The sequence below is a fragment of the Schistocerca nitens genome, chromosome 1 (assembly GCF_023898315.1).
Source record: "Schistocerca nitens isolate TAMUIC-IGC-003100 chromosome 1, iqSchNite1.1, whole genome shotgun sequence".
Taxonomy (NCBI): Eukaryota; Metazoa; Arthropoda; class Insecta; order Orthoptera; family Acrididae; genus Schistocerca; species Schistocerca nitens.
Window position 1 is genome coordinate 487,629,740 of NC_064614.1, and position 17,528 is coordinate 487,647,267.

The 17,528-nt window shown below is 44.2% G+C and overlaps 1 protein-coding gene across 1 annotated transcript in view; it reads right to left on the reverse strand.

Moving 5' to 3' along the window:
* LOC126252534 (glutamine synthetase 2 cytoplasmic) overlaps positions 1–7,166 on the reverse strand; it is a 408,344-nt gene extending 401,178 nt beyond the window's left edge. Inside the window, exon 1 of the mRNA XM_049953432.1 lies at positions 7,053–7,166. Within this exon, the coding sequence (XP_049809389.1) occupies positions 7,053–7,072 (20 nt within the window). The 5' untranslated portion in view covers positions 7,073–7,166. The remainder of the gene's footprint in view (positions 1–7,052) is intronic.
* Positions 7,167–17,528: the final 10,362 nt, after the last annotated feature.

The following is a 17,528-nucleotide window of genomic DNA, read 5'->3' on the forward strand; positions in this document are numbered from 1 at the left end:
AAGATATTGTGTCAAGCGGGGTACTCGAATAGGACGTCTGGGTCATAAGGTCAAAAAAAAAAAAAAGGTTCAAATGGCTCTGAGCACTATGGGACTTAACTGCTGTGGTCTTCAGACCCCTAGAACTTAGAACAACTTAAATTTAACTAACCTAAAGACATCACACACGTCCATGCCCGAGGCAGGATTCGAAATTGCGGCCGTAGCGGTGGCGCGGTTCCAGACTGTAGCGCCTAGAACCGCTCGGCCACCGCGGCCGGCTAGGTCATAAGGTCCTTTGGCGTAATCTGTTCAGTCTGATCGAACACAGCGACTACAGCGGCCTTTGTGGTATCATCTTGAAGTGCTGTGGTGGTGCCCGTACGACGGTCTTCACGTGGGGTTGTAATGTGTTGAGGACCTTGTCGAACTCGGCTTGGTTCAAATGGCTCTAAGCACTATAGGGCTTGAGTTCATCAGTCCCCTAGAATTACAACTACTTAAACCGAACTAACCTAAGGACATCACACACATCCATGCCCGAGGCGGGATTCGGACCTGCGACCGTAGTAGGAGCTCGGTTCCGGACTGAAGCGCCTAGAACAGCTCGGCCACAACGGCCGGCTAACTCGGCTTCTATACTGACTTCTCTTCAAGTAGCGTGTCCATAACCTGTGGATGACACATGGACAGGCACAGGCATCTACAGCAACACGACCGAAACTCCACCCTATTTAGACCAAAAGAGAGCACCCTTGCAACCAGCACTGCATTAAGAGGTCGCATTGCATATGCTTGGTTGAATATAACGTCCACGAGTGACAACTGCCATCTGTGTACCTCACTAGAAAACACTGGTACTCACTTGTGTCTACGGGGTCACCTGAAACTATAACGTGTTAACACAGCCAATAGATGACGAAAGATTTTAATTGTTAACAACCCCATGAACCATAGACCTTGCCGCTGGTGGGGAGGCTTGCGTGCCTCGGCGATACAGATAGCCGCACCGTAGGTGCAACCACAACGGAGGGGTATCTGTTGAGAGGCCAGACAAACGTATGGTTCCTGAAGAGGGGCAGCAGCCTTTTCAGTAGTTGCAGGGGCAACAGTCTGGATGATTGACTGATCTGGCCTTGTAACAATAACCAAAACGGCCTTGCTGTGCTGGTGCTGCGAACGGCTGAAAGTAAGGGGAAACTACGACCGTAATTTTTCCCGAGGGCATGCAGCTTTACTGTATGGCTAAATGATGATGGCGTCCTCTTGGGTAAAATATTCCCGAGGTAAAGTAGTCCCCCATTTGGATCTCCGGGCGGGGACCACTCAAGAGAACGTCGTTATCAGGAGAAAGAAAACTGGCGTTCTACGCATCGGAGCGTGGAATATCAGATCCCTTAATCGGGCAGGTAGGTTAGAAAATTTAAAAAGGTTAGAGTTAGCTTTAGTGGGAATTAGCGAAGTTCGGTGGCAGGAGGAACAAGACTTTTGGTCAGGTGAATATAGGGTTATAAATACAAAATCAAATAGTGGTAATGCAGGAGTAGGTTTAATAATGAATAAAAAAATAGGAGTGCGGGTAAGCTACTACAAACAGTATAGTGAACGCATTATTGTGGCCAAGATAGACACGAAGCCCACGCTTACCACAGTAGTACAAGTCTATATGCCAACTAGCTCTGCAGATGACGAAGAAATTGAAGAATGTATGATGAGATAAAAGAAATTATTCAGGTAGTGAAGGGAGATGAAAATTTAATTGTCATGGGTGACTGGAATTCGATAGTAGGAAAAGGCAGAGAAAGAAACGTAGTAGGTGAATATGGATTGGGGGGAAGAAATGAAAGAGGAAGCCGCCTGGTAGAATTTTGCACAGAGCATAACTTAATCATAGCTAACACTTTGTTCAAGAATCATAAAAGATAGTTGTATAATTGAATGAAGCCTGGAGATACTGACAGGTTTCAGATAGATTATATAATGGTAAGACAGAGATTTAGGAACCAGGTTTTAAATTGTAGGACATTTCCTGGGGCAGATGTGGACTCTGACCACAATCTATTGCTTACGAACTGTAGATTAAAACTGATGAAACTGCAAAAAGGTGGGAATTTAAGGAGATGGGACCTGGATAAACTGAAAGAGTTGTACAGGGTTTCAGGGAGAGCATAAGGGAACAATTGACAGGAATGGGGAAGGAAATACAGTAGAAGAAGAATGGGTAGCTTTGAGGGATGAAATAGTGAAGGTAGCAGAAGATCAAATCGGTAAAAAGACGAGGGCTAGTAGAAACCCTTGGCTAACAGAAGAAATATTGAATTTAATTGATGAAAGGAGAAAATACAAAAATGCAATAAATGAAGCAGGCAAAAAGGAATACAAACGTCTCAAAAATGAGATCGACAGGAAGTGCAAAATGGCTAAGCAGGCATGGCTAGAGGACAAATGTAAGGATGTAGAGGCTTATCTCACGAGGGGTAAGATAGATACTGCCTACAGGAAAATTAAAGAGACCTTTGGAGAAAAGAGAGCCACTTGTATGAATATCAAGAGCTCAGATGGAAACCCAGTTCTTAGCAAAGAAGGGAAAGCAGAAAGGTGGAAGGAGTATATAGAGGGACTATACAAGGGCGATGTACTTGAGGGCAATGTTATAGAAAGGGAAGAGAATATAGATGAAGATGAAATGGGAGATACGATACTGCGTGAAGAGTTTGACAGAGCACTGAAAGATCTGAGTCGAAACAAGGCCCCAGGAGTAGACAACATTCCATTAGAACTACTGACGGCCTTGGGAGAGCTAGTCCTAACAAAACTCTACCATCTGGTGAGCAAGATGTATGAGACAGGCGAAATACCCTCAGACTTCAAGAAGAATATAATAATTCCAATCCCAAAGAAAGCAGGTGTTGACAGATGTGAAAATTACCGAACTATCAGTTTAATAAGTCACAGTTGCAAAATACTAGCGCGAATTCTTTACAGACGAATGGAAAAACTGGTAGAAGCCGACCTCGGTGAAGATCAGTTTGGATTCCGTAGAAATATGGGAACACGTGAGGCAATACTGACCCTACGACTTATCTTAGAAGCTAGACTAAGAAAAGGCAAACCTACGTTTCTAGCATTTGTAAACTTGGAGAAAGCTTTTGACAACGTTGACGGGAATGCTCTCTTTAAAATTCTGAAGGTTGCAGGGGTAAAATACAGGGAGCGAATGGTTATGTACAATTTGTACAGAAACCAGATGGCAGTTATAAGAGTCGAGGGATATGAAAGGGAAGCAGTGGTTGGGAAGGGAGTGAGACAGGGTTTTAGCCTCTCCCCGATGTTATCCAATCTCTATATTGAGCAAGCAGTAAAGGAAACAAAAGAAAAATTCGGAGTAGGTATTAAAATCCATGGAGAAGAAATAAAAACTTTGAGGTTCGCTGATGACATTGTAATTCTGTCAGAGACAGCAAAGGACTTGGAAGAGCAGTTGAACGGAATGGACAGTGTCTTGAAGGGAGGATATAAGATGAACATCAACAAAAGCAAAACGAGGATAATGGAATGTAGTCAAATTAAGTCGGGTGATGCTGAGGGAATTCGATTAGGAAATGAGTCACGTAAAGTAGTAAAGGAGTTTTGCTATTTGGGGTGCAAAATAACTGATGATGGTCGAAGTAGAGAGGATATAAAATGTAGACTGGCAATGGCAAGGAAAGCGTTTCTGAAGAAGAGAAATTTGTTAACATCGAGTATAGATTTAAGTGTCAGGAAGTCGTTTCTGAAAGTATTTGTATGGGTGTAGCCATGTATGGAAGTGAAACATGGACGATAAATAGTTTGGACAAGAAGAGAATAGAAGCTTTCGAAATGTGGTGCTACAGAAGAATGCTGAAGATTAAATGGGTAGATCACATAACTAATGAGGAGGTATTGAATAGGATTGGGGAGAAGAGGGGTTTGTGGTACAACTTGACTAGAAGAAGGGATCGGTTGGTAGGACACATTCTGAGGCATCAAGGGATCACCAATTTAGCATTGGAGGGCTGCGTGGAGGGTAAAAATCGTAGAGGGAGACCAAGAGATGAATAAACTAAGCAGATTCAGAAGGATGTTGGCTGCAGTAGGTACTGGGAGATGAAGAAGCTTGCACAGGATAGAGTAGCATGGAGAGCTCCATCAAACCAGTCTCAGGACTGAAGACCACAACAACAACAACAACACTGAAACCGAAGATCTCAAGCCATGCAATAAGATCACAGATGCTACTTTAGCAAAATATTTTTAACGTACAGGTCTTCCCATAATATTTTTGAACTGTGTATCTTCTTACGCCCATCAAACTGGATATATAGGTGATGAAAATGATGAGTTCTGGGATGACCTACACGATCAATGGCAAAGTATACCACCTTCTGAAAATGAGATAATTGTAGGTGCTATTAATGGACATGTGAGTAAACATGCCCCACCTGAATTTACAGTTCACAGAAATTATGATACGGCTATTCCAGTGCCCAGGGCGAAGAGATCCTGGATGCTAACAACTTTAACATATCAATCATTAATATCTTTTTCCAAAAAGAAACATCTTACCAGTTAAAAAAGTGGCATATCTGCATCACAAATAGATTACACTATGTGCTTTAGCTTCTTCTGTAAGTACTTTAGGGATTGTAACCTGATCTCTAGCGAGCCATTAACAACATTATAACCGACTATTGTTAGCATGCTTAGAATTCCACTTTGGAACACAGCAGATGAAAAGAAAAGGAAACCACGAGTAAAATGATTCAATCTTCAAAGCCCACAACGGATGTCGATAGCACCCAAGACTATGGAGTACACGGGAAAGTATGAAATGAGCAGGAAAGATATGATGACTGCAGCCGAGGAAGTGGTAGTTACGTGCAAAAGCAAGCGAATACCAGACAATGACCCAAACTGGCGGAACGCCTACGTAAAAATAAAGCACTGCAACAAAGAAAATGTATTTCAAAGAGAAGCAAACGTCGGAAGCAGGAACCGATACCTTTGCTTAGGGGGGAAAAAAAGGCGAATCGGCTGGCTGCTGCCTCGAAAGTAATAGGTGATAATTGTGTTTACGACCGAGTTGAAACCGCTAAAAGGACAACGGAATTTTCAAAATTACTGCGTTTAAAAACAATCACACCAAAGATATGAAAACAATAACTGTACTAAAAATAGTTCTGATACATTAGTAACTTCTAGTAAGGATATTAATGAAAGGTGGCACGAATACGACAAAAAATTGTTAAATGAGGAGTTACCTCAAGAAGCATTATATGGTTTACTACCAGCTCAAGTCCCATTAGAAGTTAAAACGCCGGAAAAAGTAAGATCGTGCTTAAAATATGAAAAACGGTAAAGCAGCTGGATCCAACGAAATACCTATTGAACTTCTAGCGAACTGTGGGGATTCCCGCATGTTATGGCTCACTAAACTATTTAGCCGTACGTTTTCCTACTTTACGTCTATGGTTACAAAACTTTTTGTTAACAGATTACCGGTTGCGGTCTAATGGTCATCATCAGATCTGTTTCGTAAAAACGAAGTCCTAATGTACTGCAGCCGTAGTGGCAATGCCTGATAACTGGAGTGGAAGTGATTTAACCCTGTTTTACAAAAGCAAAGGGCGACTTAACTGATTGTGGAATCTATCGTGCAAGCAAGCTAACAGCACAGACTTTGGATATGTGGGAAAGAGTCATTGCAAGCAATCAAATAAGATAACAAAAATTAAAAAATTACCTCTAAGCAATGTGGTTTTACTAACGGGGTAGCCACTATAGACGCTACTTATAGCACTAAGACCACAATGGAAAAATGTAACATCTTGTGTTTATTGACCTCGAAATAGCTTTCGACCGAGTGCCAGGAAAGCTTATTGGCAAGCAGTTCACGTGCGGCGTGTGTCAGAGCACTACACCTATATTCTCGAGGACATGTACGAGATCATCAACAAAAAGTTGTAAATCCAGCAGGTGTCAGCGAAAAGTTAAAAGTTGGGGGTCCACGAAGGATCTGCTTGGAGTCCACTGCTATTCAGTATTATCATGAATAGTGTCACAGAACACCTACAGAAACGAACTTCATGTGCACGTTTATTCGATGAAGACATTCTTGTTACAGAAGAATTTCTAACAGAAATGCAGCACGATCATACTTAATCCTTGGTTCGCAGCTCAAGACGGTCGAGGACTTCGAGTGAGCCGAACCAAAACGGAGTATTGCCACTTCTCCAGAACGGCCACCAGTTACAAACCACAAGTACATCTAGAAAACGCACTTGTAACACAGAAAGCCTATCACTTCTTGGAAATTTAAAACTGAATGTCCTAGAAAAGTTCGGAACATATATTTTCCCTGAAAATTACTCCAAAATTATTGAAAATGGACCTTTGAATACGCAACCAACGACACGATTATTTCTGATGTGGCAGAATCTTCGCAAGAGCATCAATGGACTACTTTGAAACAGTTATGAAATGTTCAGTTTTAGACACTGACCACAAATATTGCATGGTTAACAAGCGCCGTCTATTAAGCTTTGCCTCCTATGTTAAATCTGTGCACGACAAACGTTCTTGCCATTTGTATAATTTGTCGGATGAAAAATCTAGAATCTATGAATTGATGTGCTTGTGGAACTGAATTTTGGTGGCGAACACACTCAGTGCACTGGTGTGCAAAGCTTCAAATTTACATAATCACACACGAATGCCACAAGACTACATGACAGAAATGTTTGTCGTCCTTTTACGAGACAGGAGAGAGAGAGAGAGAGAGAGAGAGAGAGAGAGAGAGAGAGAGAGAGAGAGAAGGGGGAGGGAGAAGAGAGACATTGCGTATTATTTGTACTCAGGAATAGATGAGCTATAACTGGATAGTAGCACAAGTGAAACTGAATGGTGTACAAACGAATGTTAAGTTCCTTCAGAAAATCGAAAAAAAAACCCGCGACACTGTAAGTTAGTTTGACTTAGCCTAGCTTATAAACAGACGTAAAATTCCAGCAATGTAAGTGAAACGCAATGTGCGAAGCTTGCAGCCATCTCACCAAGCCTTTTGGATCAGCATGTTGGCAGCAGGCCTTTCGATGGACACGAGAGCACAGGACAAGCGTCTAGATTCCACCCAGTCGAACAAGATGCAATACTCAGAGTGCGACTTGTTCCGTAACTGAGTTTTGGCGGCCAGCGTCGTCACTTGCTGACACAGGTCCAAGTTTTGCGCGCGGCCAAGAGATACCACGTGGGACAGGGCCAAGTGCATGCGCTGCCAGACTAAAGTGCCAGCGACCAGGTACTTTGAAAATGACTGGTGCGTGGTGCGCGAGCACGCGCGTGCGCTCAACAAAGCTGCGTGGACAGTAGCCGCCTTTCAACACCACTCGACCAGTTCACGTACCCCGGATCAATAGTAGCATCAGCAGCTACCGCGGGTGAAGAGGCTGAAAATCGTATGAAAAATGTGTGGTTGAAAGGGAGACCACTAACGGGGTCATCTGTGCAAAAATGCCCATCGAAGTCAAAGGAAATATATACAAACGAGCGATAAGACGGGTTATAACGTGCGACTCACACTGTTGGGTCATAAGCAAATCAGACAAAGTTCCAGATTACAAAGATGAGGATCTTACGATGGTCTAGAAGAGTGACCTCAAAACACAGAAGGAAGCGACCACATGCGACGCTAGCTTGAAGTGGCAGTCATAGCGGAAAACCTTCAATAGAATTGCATATGCTGATACAGACAGGTAATACACCCAGAACTAAACCATATACAAGAACAGGGCTTGACATAAAAGAACCGAGAAATGCCTAAATCGCCTATTGAATAAATGAGTTCCAACTGTGAAGAACAACCTGAAAACTATGGGACTGCGCCCTGAAACGACTCAAATACAGTTTAAGAAAAAAACACCACGAATAAATTATGCGAATGGGATGGAGACCAGTAGATGAGATGTACTTGTACAGACTACTAAATGTTTACAATTTCAGAAAAATCTCTCCCCCTCTCCGGGAGCACCACTGAAGTAGCACTGTCCGTGTGGAAGGTCTTGGCTGATGGACCAGACAGTGTGTCCCACAACGACCTGTCTTCCCACATCCATTCCTTGTCCCTTCCCAACTCCACAACACCCAGCCCAAGGTGTAATGCGATCTGTGGAGAGGTGTGCGTTGCACGTGGGAAGATGTGTCGTGAACGGAGCCTCAGGAATAACAGGCGACCTCCCTGAGTAATTAGCCTTGCACCATGTGGGGTTTCTGTGGTGTGGTCCGATTACATCCCCAACTCTCGAGAGACCAAAATGGACACCACAGAAAATAGCAATACTGACGGGCAGTCTTGGCTGATGGACCAGACAGTGTGTCCCACAACGACCTGTCTTCCCACATCCATTCCTTGTCCCTTCCCAACTCCACAACACCCAGCCCAAGGTGTAATGCGATCTGTGGAGAGGTGTGCGTTGCACGTGGGAAGATGTGTCGTGAACGGAGCCTCAGGAATAACAGGCGACCTCAGACACCCAAACATTGGGGCTGGAACCGATGGAAAACATCTCCTCAGCTGAACAGGGGGACAGACCTGTTCAAGAAGTGGGAATGGTTACTAAGAAGTTGGACCACATTAAGATCGAAGACTTATCTGGGGCTCAGAGGAAGAAAGTTCTTAGAGAACAAAAGCTAAGGGAAGGAAAAGATTGGCTTCCTATACAAAAGTGGAGTGAACTAAAAGGGCTTCAGGTCAAGACCTCCAAGAAAAGACTGTCCCAGGGCGAAGGAAGTGTACAAACCCCTTCTACATCGAGAGCAGGCAGTAAGAGAACAAGGGAGGAATCTAAGACTCCCACTTCTCAGGATTAGTGCATCCAGAAAAAGTCGAGGAAGAAATAGGGAAACAGACCCATAGTACTGCAGTCTCGGTTTTTAGGATGGCAGTTATCCAGCAAGGCTACCCACTGGTCAAGATCACCTAGCAGCAGGAGGAGCTCTTACAAATGGCTCTCTTTAAGAAGATTTTTTTTTTGGGGGGGGGGGCGCTGGTCCAGAACCCAAATTCAGGAGAGTCTATCTGGATCACGAAGCTCTTATCTTTGTCTGTGAGTGGGTGGGTACAGTGGACTGTCTTAAGGAAAAGGTGCCCCTAATGTCACCGTGAGAGGATGCAAAGCTGCTGGTAAACACAGCAGCTGAGCTCTTCAAGACCGCAAAGATAATAATCTGGGTGCCAAAACTACTTAAGGATACCTATCCAGAATTTCTGATTAAGAAAGTAGGGTCTTAAAACCTGAAAGTCTCGACATGGGATTGGAAGGTAATCAACTGGAAGGTTGCACCAAATGGCCAAATCCTTGTGGTGGAAGTTGGAGAGAAGTTCCTGAAGTCAATATGGAAACAGGACTTGAGACTATTCTTGGGGTCCTTGCAGGTTGCTGTCAAGGTACTCAAAGACATCAGAAGCGACAATGGCGGCAAGATGGAGACTGAATGTGCTACAGATGAATCTGCAACACAGTAAAGGGGCCACTGCTGCCCTGAGTCGTCTTCTGTGAAGACAAGAAGTGGACGTGTCCCTGATCAGGAACCCTATTTATATGAAGTGGATGTATCGGGCCTTGGCGGCACTGGAGGTAAGCTGGTTAACGCTAGAAATATAAGAAACTCCAGAAAGTGCATTTATGTAAAAAATGGAATCCCTTTCATGCTGATGGCGGACTTTTGTTCTAGGGACTTAGTGACCATCAAGACGCGGCGACGTGAGGAAGGTATCATGAGGGAGTTTTTAATGGACTCGGCGTACCTTCCTTATGACGACAGTGCTGCTCCTTCTCAGGAGGTGAGGAAACTGATGGAAGCCTGTGCATAACAGAGCGACAAACTATTGGTTGGATGCTATGCTAATGCCTGCAACTTAATGTGGGGCAGCACCAAAACCGACACTAGAGGTGAGAACCTTCTAGAATTTCTTCTAGCTAATAACTTAGAGATCCTCAATAGAGTCAAGGAACCTGCATTTAGGAATATAAGAAGGGAAGACGTAGTTGATATAACCTTTAGTTCCACTTTGATGGGTAGTTATGTCAAACAATGGAATGTGGCTTTAGAGCCATTCTCATCAGACCACATGCATATTAAGTTCGAGGTTGAATGGGGCGTTAGACAGACAATGTCCTATAGGAATCCTAGGAAAACGGACTGGGAGGCTTATAGGAGGGAGTTCGATAAGGAATGAAGTAGAGTTTGGGGAGGTAGCAGAGGCGGTGACCTCTGCCATCATGACCTCATACGATGACAACTGCTCAATCACCAATAAGTGCACAAATAGGACTGCATCTTGGTGGAACAGCAACCTGGAATCACAGAGGAAACTGGTATGAAGACTGTTTAACCTTGCGAGAAGGAAAAGACAATGGGCAGAATATTGAGGGGCCCCTGTCAAATACAATCTTGCAATTAAGCAAGCAAAGCAGGCGTCCTGGAAGGTATTCTATGAGGAGGTAAAGGGCACAGCTGTTCAGGCCAGACTTCACAGAATCCTCACTAGGATACCAACTAATCCAGGGGGAACTTTAAGGAAAGAGGCTGGGGAGTATACAAGGACAGCACATGAAAAGCTGGAACTACTCCTCAAGGCTAATTTTCCTCAATGTACTCTGACTGACAACATAGAGCAGGACGAGATCCCTGTGAGATATCGGTTTTCAGGTATTTGAAAGGAGAACTGGGAATCTGCCAGAGAATGTGTTGACCATAGTAAAATCCAATGGGCAGTGGGAACATTCCAACCGTTCAAGTCACCTCGCCCAAATGGAATTTTTCCAGCACTCCTGCAACAAGCAGGAATGAACTTAATAAGATTCCTATGCAGATTATGTAGGGTTAGCCTAGCAGCAGGAATCATTCCGAACGTCTGGAGAGCAGTGAAGCTTGCCTTCATTCCAAAGCCAGGGATAATTGACCAAGGTCAAGGTATGAGACCAACCAGTCTGTCCTCCTTTCTTCTTAAAATATTAGAAAACCTGGTCAACGTGCATGTTAGGGAGAGGAGGTTAACCAGGGTCCTTCTATACATAAACCAACATGCACACCAACCAGGAAAATCGTAGGAAACTGAACTCCACCAATTTGTTGGGAAGGTGGAGAAAGCAGTACTCTTTCAGAAAATAGCCATCTGCATCTTCTTGGACATCGAAGGGGCTTTTAGCAACACGACCTTCGAATCCATGGTTAAGGCAGCAGAGGTTCATGGCTTGGAGACCTTCATTTGCAGGTGGATTAGAGCCATGCTTAGTGGTAGACAAGTAGAAGCCACCATGATTCAAGAAAAAATGATAATCAACACCACCAGAGGCTGTCCACAAGGAGGGGTACTGTCTCCTCTACTGTGGAACCTTGTGGTGAATGAACTCATTGTAGAATTAAACGCTAGACAATACTTCTGCCAGGGATATGCAGACGATGTTGTCTTAGTAATACTTGGCAAATTTTCAAGTACAGTCAGAGCTATGGTACAAGGAGCATTGAACATTGAGCAGAATTGGTGCAGGAAACAGGATATAAGGGTCAGTCCCAAGAAGACTGTCGTGGTACCATTTACGAGGAAGCAAATCCAATACACATATTGGAATCTTAAGCATGAAGGGGATAGTGAAATATCTATGGGTAATCCTGGATGAGAAACTATCGTGGACCCCTCACATAAGGAGCACCTTTTCCAAGGCGAAATGTACTCTACTGAGTGCCAGGAGGGCTTATGATAAAAACTGGGGCTTAAGTCCCAAGAGTATGTACAGAATATACACCACAGTAGTAAGACCTATGATCACTCATGGGGCTACAGTGTGGTGGAAAAAGGTAGAACAGCAAGTAGCTGCAAAGGAGCTTGCTAAGGTGCAGAGAATGGCCTGCTTAGCCATTACAGGCGGAATTAGCAGCACACCCAGTGCTGGGATGGGAACCATGATGGAAATGCCCCATTGCATCTGTGGGTAAAGATGGAGGCAGCAGCAGGAGCACACAGGTTAAAGACTGGCAAAAACTGGAACTCACTGGAGAATCCAGGGTATCACACTAAAATACCGAGTGAGGTAGACTTAGGTATGGGTGGGGGAATGCTGGCCGACTATTTAATAACTTCCAGCTGCTTCAACAAGCCTTTCAATGTAGTAATTGGAAGTAGAGAGCTCTGGGAGAACAAATTTCGACACTGTACTGAGGACATGGTCTAGTTCACTGACGGTTCGAGAACAGAGCAAGGTGTTGGGATCAGAATATACGGAGTGCAGTCAAGGTTGCAGAGTGCAGTATCTCTAGGGAAGATGGCCACTGTGTTTCAAGTAGAAATATCTGCTATCAGGGTGTGCATGGAGGAGAATTTGCGGAGGTGCTACAGAGGTCGTAGCATTTTCATTTATACAGACAGCCTGAAAGCACTGGCAGCCTCGGCAACAAGACCAAAGATCGTGGCAGAATGTCACAAAGTCCTTGTGGAGCTAGGGGAAAGCAATAGGGTAAGCCTATTGTGGGTCCCTGGTCACTCAGGGATTAGTGGTAATGAGCAATCCGATAGGTTGGACAGGATAGGGGCGATGACACCATTTATCGGACCGGAATCTGTCGTGACAATCACCAAGTCGATGATCAAAATAAAACTACGAGACTGGGCAAGGGGACAGAATGTAGAATATTGGGCTAAGGTGCAAAAGCAAAAACATGGCAAGGTATTGATGCCGAAGCCATGATCTAAGTAACGTCTCTTGAACAGGAGAGCAATGAAACTCATGGTTGGACTATTGACATACCATATGAATTAAAAAAAAACAGCTACATACAATGGGGATAATAGAAGAAGACCCCAAATGTAGGATGTGGTAGTGTGGGCGGGGAAACCACATCACACTTGATCTTCGAATGCAAGGCACTGGAGATTAAAAGACACAGAATATTCGGATCAACCAGACCTGAAGAAACTGTGTGCAGCAAACACTGGTAAAGGATCTCCATACGCTTTCCAGGGGCATCGGTTGGCTTTTCTAGAGACACAGGTAACGATACTGCACAATAAACTCTGCTTCGGTGAGGGCAGCAGCGGATTTGGCCAATGTTGTTTTTGCTTCCCTGATAAAATAAATTCAAATCAAATCAAGGGGTTCATAAATTGAGCAAGTCAATATTTTTTTTTTTTTTTACTTTCATTCCAATTGATCCGTAGTGAGGAGGTCCTCCAGGATGTGGAACATGTCAGAAAAACAACAATACATGACAAATATTTACAACTAAAACAAATAAGCTAATGTACCATTCCACAGGTCCCAAGTGGAATGATCGTCATTTTTTAATGAACACTAAGAGTCATTTTACAAATACTAATGCACTGAATTTAAAATAAAAAAGTTTTTTATTTATTTATAAGGTAATACAACTACTGTAATACTTATTTACAATGAACACATTACTGCACTGAAATGGTGCAGAAGTTAGATTATACTAACACACACACACACAAATTTTCAATGAACACATTACTGCACTGAAATTGTGCAGAAGTTATGTTGTACTTATATACAAATCAGTTGGTTTTACTAAGAAATTCATCAATGGAGTAGAAGGAGTTGGCCACCAATAAATCCTTTAGGCTTCTCTTAAACTGAATTTCATTGGTTGTTAAGCTTTTTATGGCTGCTGGCAAGTTATTGAAAATGTGTGTTCCTGAATAATGCACACCTTTTTGTACAAGACTAAGTGACTTTAAATCCTTGTGAAGATTATTCTTATTTCTAGTATTGATCCAATAACGCGTTGGTTCACCTCTGGCACTTTTGCAAGCAGTTATTCAGCTCGGAATTGATTGACAGAGTTGTTGGATGCCCCCTAAGGGATGTGGTGCCTAATTCTGTCAGACTGGTGTGTTGGGTCGTCAAAATGCAGAGCTGGTTGGAGTCCCTGTTCATAATGTTCCAAACGTTCTCAAATTGGGGGAGATCCGACGCCTTTGCTTGCCAAGGTACGATTTGGCAAGCAAAGACAAACAGTAGAAACTCACGCCGTGTGTGGGCAGGCATTGTCTATCAGAAATGTTCACCCAAGATAGCTTACCATGAAGGACAACAGAACGAGACCTATAATATCGTCGACGCACTTCTTTGCTGTAACGGTGCCACAGATGACAACCAAAGGGATCCTGCTCTGAAGAGAAGTGCTATCCCAGATGACCACTCCTGGTTGTGGGGATGTATGGCGGGCGACGGCCAGGTTGGTATCCGACTGCTGTGCTGGGCGTCTCCAGGCATGTCTTGGACGGTCATCGGGGCTCAGTTCGAAGCGTAGGTCATCATTGAAGACAGTTTTACTCTATTCAATAAGGTTCCAGGCCGAAGACGTGTCTCGAGGCGCCATGGGCAGCAGTGGGATACCAACCTGACTGTCGTCCGCCATACGGCCCGACGACCAGGACTGGTGGTCGGGGGTACCATTTCTTTTCATTGCAGGACCCCTTTGATTGTCATCCGCGGGACCTTTACAGCACAGTGGTACGTCGATAATATTCTACGCCCCGTTTTGTTGCCCTTAGTTGGAAGCCATCCTGGGCATACATTTCAGCAAGATAATGCCCACGGCGAGTTTACACTGCTTGTCTTCGTGCTTTTCAAAACTTACCATGACCAGCAAGACCACCGGATGTCTCCCCACTGAGAAAAAATGTTCAAATGTGTCTGAAATCTTATGGGACTTGACTGCTAAGGTCATCATTCCCTAAGCTTACACACTGCTTAACCTAAATTATCCTAAGGACAAACACACACGGAGGACTCCAACCTCCGCCGGGACCAGCCGCACAGTCTATGAATGCAGCACCCGAGACCGCTCGGCTAATACCGCGCAGCCCCCACTGAGAACGTTTGGAGCATTATGGGCAGGGGCCTTCGACAGTCGCGGGATTTTCACGATCTAATCCAGCAGGTGGACAGAATTTGTCACGATACCCCTCAGGAGGACATCCACCAACTTTGTCAATCAATGCCAAACCGGATAACGTTTGCAAAAGGGCCAGAGGTGTATCAACGCTTTTTTGACTTGTGGATTTGTGAAGCTCTTTGTCCTGAATAAATGATCCAGTTTTCCTGAAATTATGATCATATGTTTATCTGTACATGTGCATCACATCTACCGATTTCCGTCCCATTCAGAAACTTCTTTGTGGTGCGTCGTTTTTTTGCCTTAGAGCAGCTGCCCTCCAACATTTTTTCTTAATAGCCAATAATACACAACCCGATGGAACCTCGGCCAGCATATGTTCAAATGACTCTGAGCACTATGGGACTTAATATCTAAGGTCATCAATCCCCTAAAACGTAGAACTACTGAAACCTAACTAACCTAAAGACATCACACACATCCATGCCCGAGGGAGGATTCGAACCTGCGTCCGTAGCAGTCGTGCGGCTCGGGACTGAAGCACCTAGAACCCGCACATGTACCGATATTGTTTTTAACTGGTAACCTACATAAATTAGTACGTTATTGGCCCCCAGCTGACTAGCTATAGCAAGAAAGCGACAAGGTGGCTGCCTGCTCTCAAGTACTGCTTATTAGAAGTCGCCGGCCGGAGTGGCCGTGCGGTTTTAGCCGCTACAGTTTGGTACCGCGCGACCGCTACGGTCGCAGGTTCGAATCCTGCCTCGAGCATGGATGTGTGTGATGTCCTTAGGTTAGTTAGGTTTAAGTAGTTCTAATTCTAGGGGACTGATGACCTCAGAAGTTAAGTCTCATAGTGCTCAGAGCCATTTGAACCATTTTTTGTTAAAAATCGCCACCATTCCGAACGCTTCATATGGACTGTTCTCTGTTTCCGATTGCTGTTCCTCTCCCCCCCCCCCCCCCCGTTCCCCCCACCCCTCCCGCAACGCTTTGACACTTGTCCGGTGAACTGTTGATGTTGGTGTTTACTGTGTCTGACTACAGGGTGGTCCATTGATCGTGACCGGGCCAAATATTTCAAGAAATAAGCGTCAAACTAAATAACTACAAAGAACGAAACTTGTCTAGCTTGAAGGAGGAAACCAGATGGCGCTTTTGGTTGGCCCGCTAGATGGCGCTGCCATAGCTCAAACGTATATCGACTGCGTTTTATTAAATAGGAACCCCATTTTTATTACATATTCGTGTATTACGTAAAAAGATATGAATGATTTAGTTGGACCACTTTTTTCCCTTTGTGATAGATGGCGCTGTAATAGTCACAAACATATGGCTCACAATTTTGAGACGAACAGTTGGTAACAGGTAGGTTTTTTAAATTAAAATACAGAACGTAGGTACGTTTGAACATTTTATTTCGGTTGTTACAATGTGATACATGTACCTTTGTGAACTTATCATTTCTGAGATACAGCTTGATTACCTGTAAATACCACATTAATGCAATAATTGCTCAAAATGATGTCCGTCAACCTCAATGCATTTGGCAATACGTATAACGACATTCTTCCACAACAGCGAGTTGTTCGCCTTCTGTAATGTTCGCACATGCATTGATAATGCGCTGACACATGTTGTGTGGATCATGATAGCAAATATCCTTCAACTTTCCTCACAGAAAGAAATCCGGGGACGTAAGAAACGGTGGATGTGCTTCGACGACCAATTCACCTGTCATGAAATACGCTATTCAATACCACTTCAACCGCACGCGAGCTATGTGCTGGACATCCGTCATGTTGAAAGGACATCGCCATTTTGCCATGCAGTGAAACATCTTGTAGTAACATCGGTAGAAAATTACGTAAGAAATCAGCATACATTGCACCATTTAGATTGCCATCGATAAAATGGGGCCAATTATCCTTCCTCCCATAATGCCGCACCATACATTAACCTGCCAAGGTCGCTGATGTTCCACTTGTCGCAGCCATCGTGGATTTTCCGTTGCCCAATAGTGCATATTATGCCGGTTTACGTTACCGCTGTTGGAGAATGACGCTTCGTCGCTAAGTAGAACGCGTGCAAAAAATCTGTCATCGTCCGTAATTTCTCTTATGTCCAGTGGCAGAACTGTACACGACGTTCAAAGTCGTCGCCACGCAATTCCTGGTGCATAGAAATATGGTACGGGTGCAGCCGATGTTGATGTAACGTTCTCAACACCGACGTTTTTGAGATTCCCGATTCTCGCGCAATTTGTCTGCTACTGATGTGCGTATTAGCCGCGACAGCAGCTAAAACACCTACTTCAGCATCATCATTTGTTGCAGGTCGTGGTTGACGTTCCACATGTGACTGAACACTTCCTGTTTCACTAAATAACGTAACTATACGGCGAACGGTCCGGACACTTGGTTCAAAATGGTTCAAATGGCTCTGAGCACTATGGGACTTAACATCTGTGGTCATCAGTCCCCTAGAACTTAGAACTACTTAAACCTAACTAACCTAAGGACATCACACACATCCATGCCCGAGGCAGGATTCGAACCTGCGACCGTAGCAGTCGCGCGGGGTCCGGACACTTGGATGATGTCTTCCAGGAT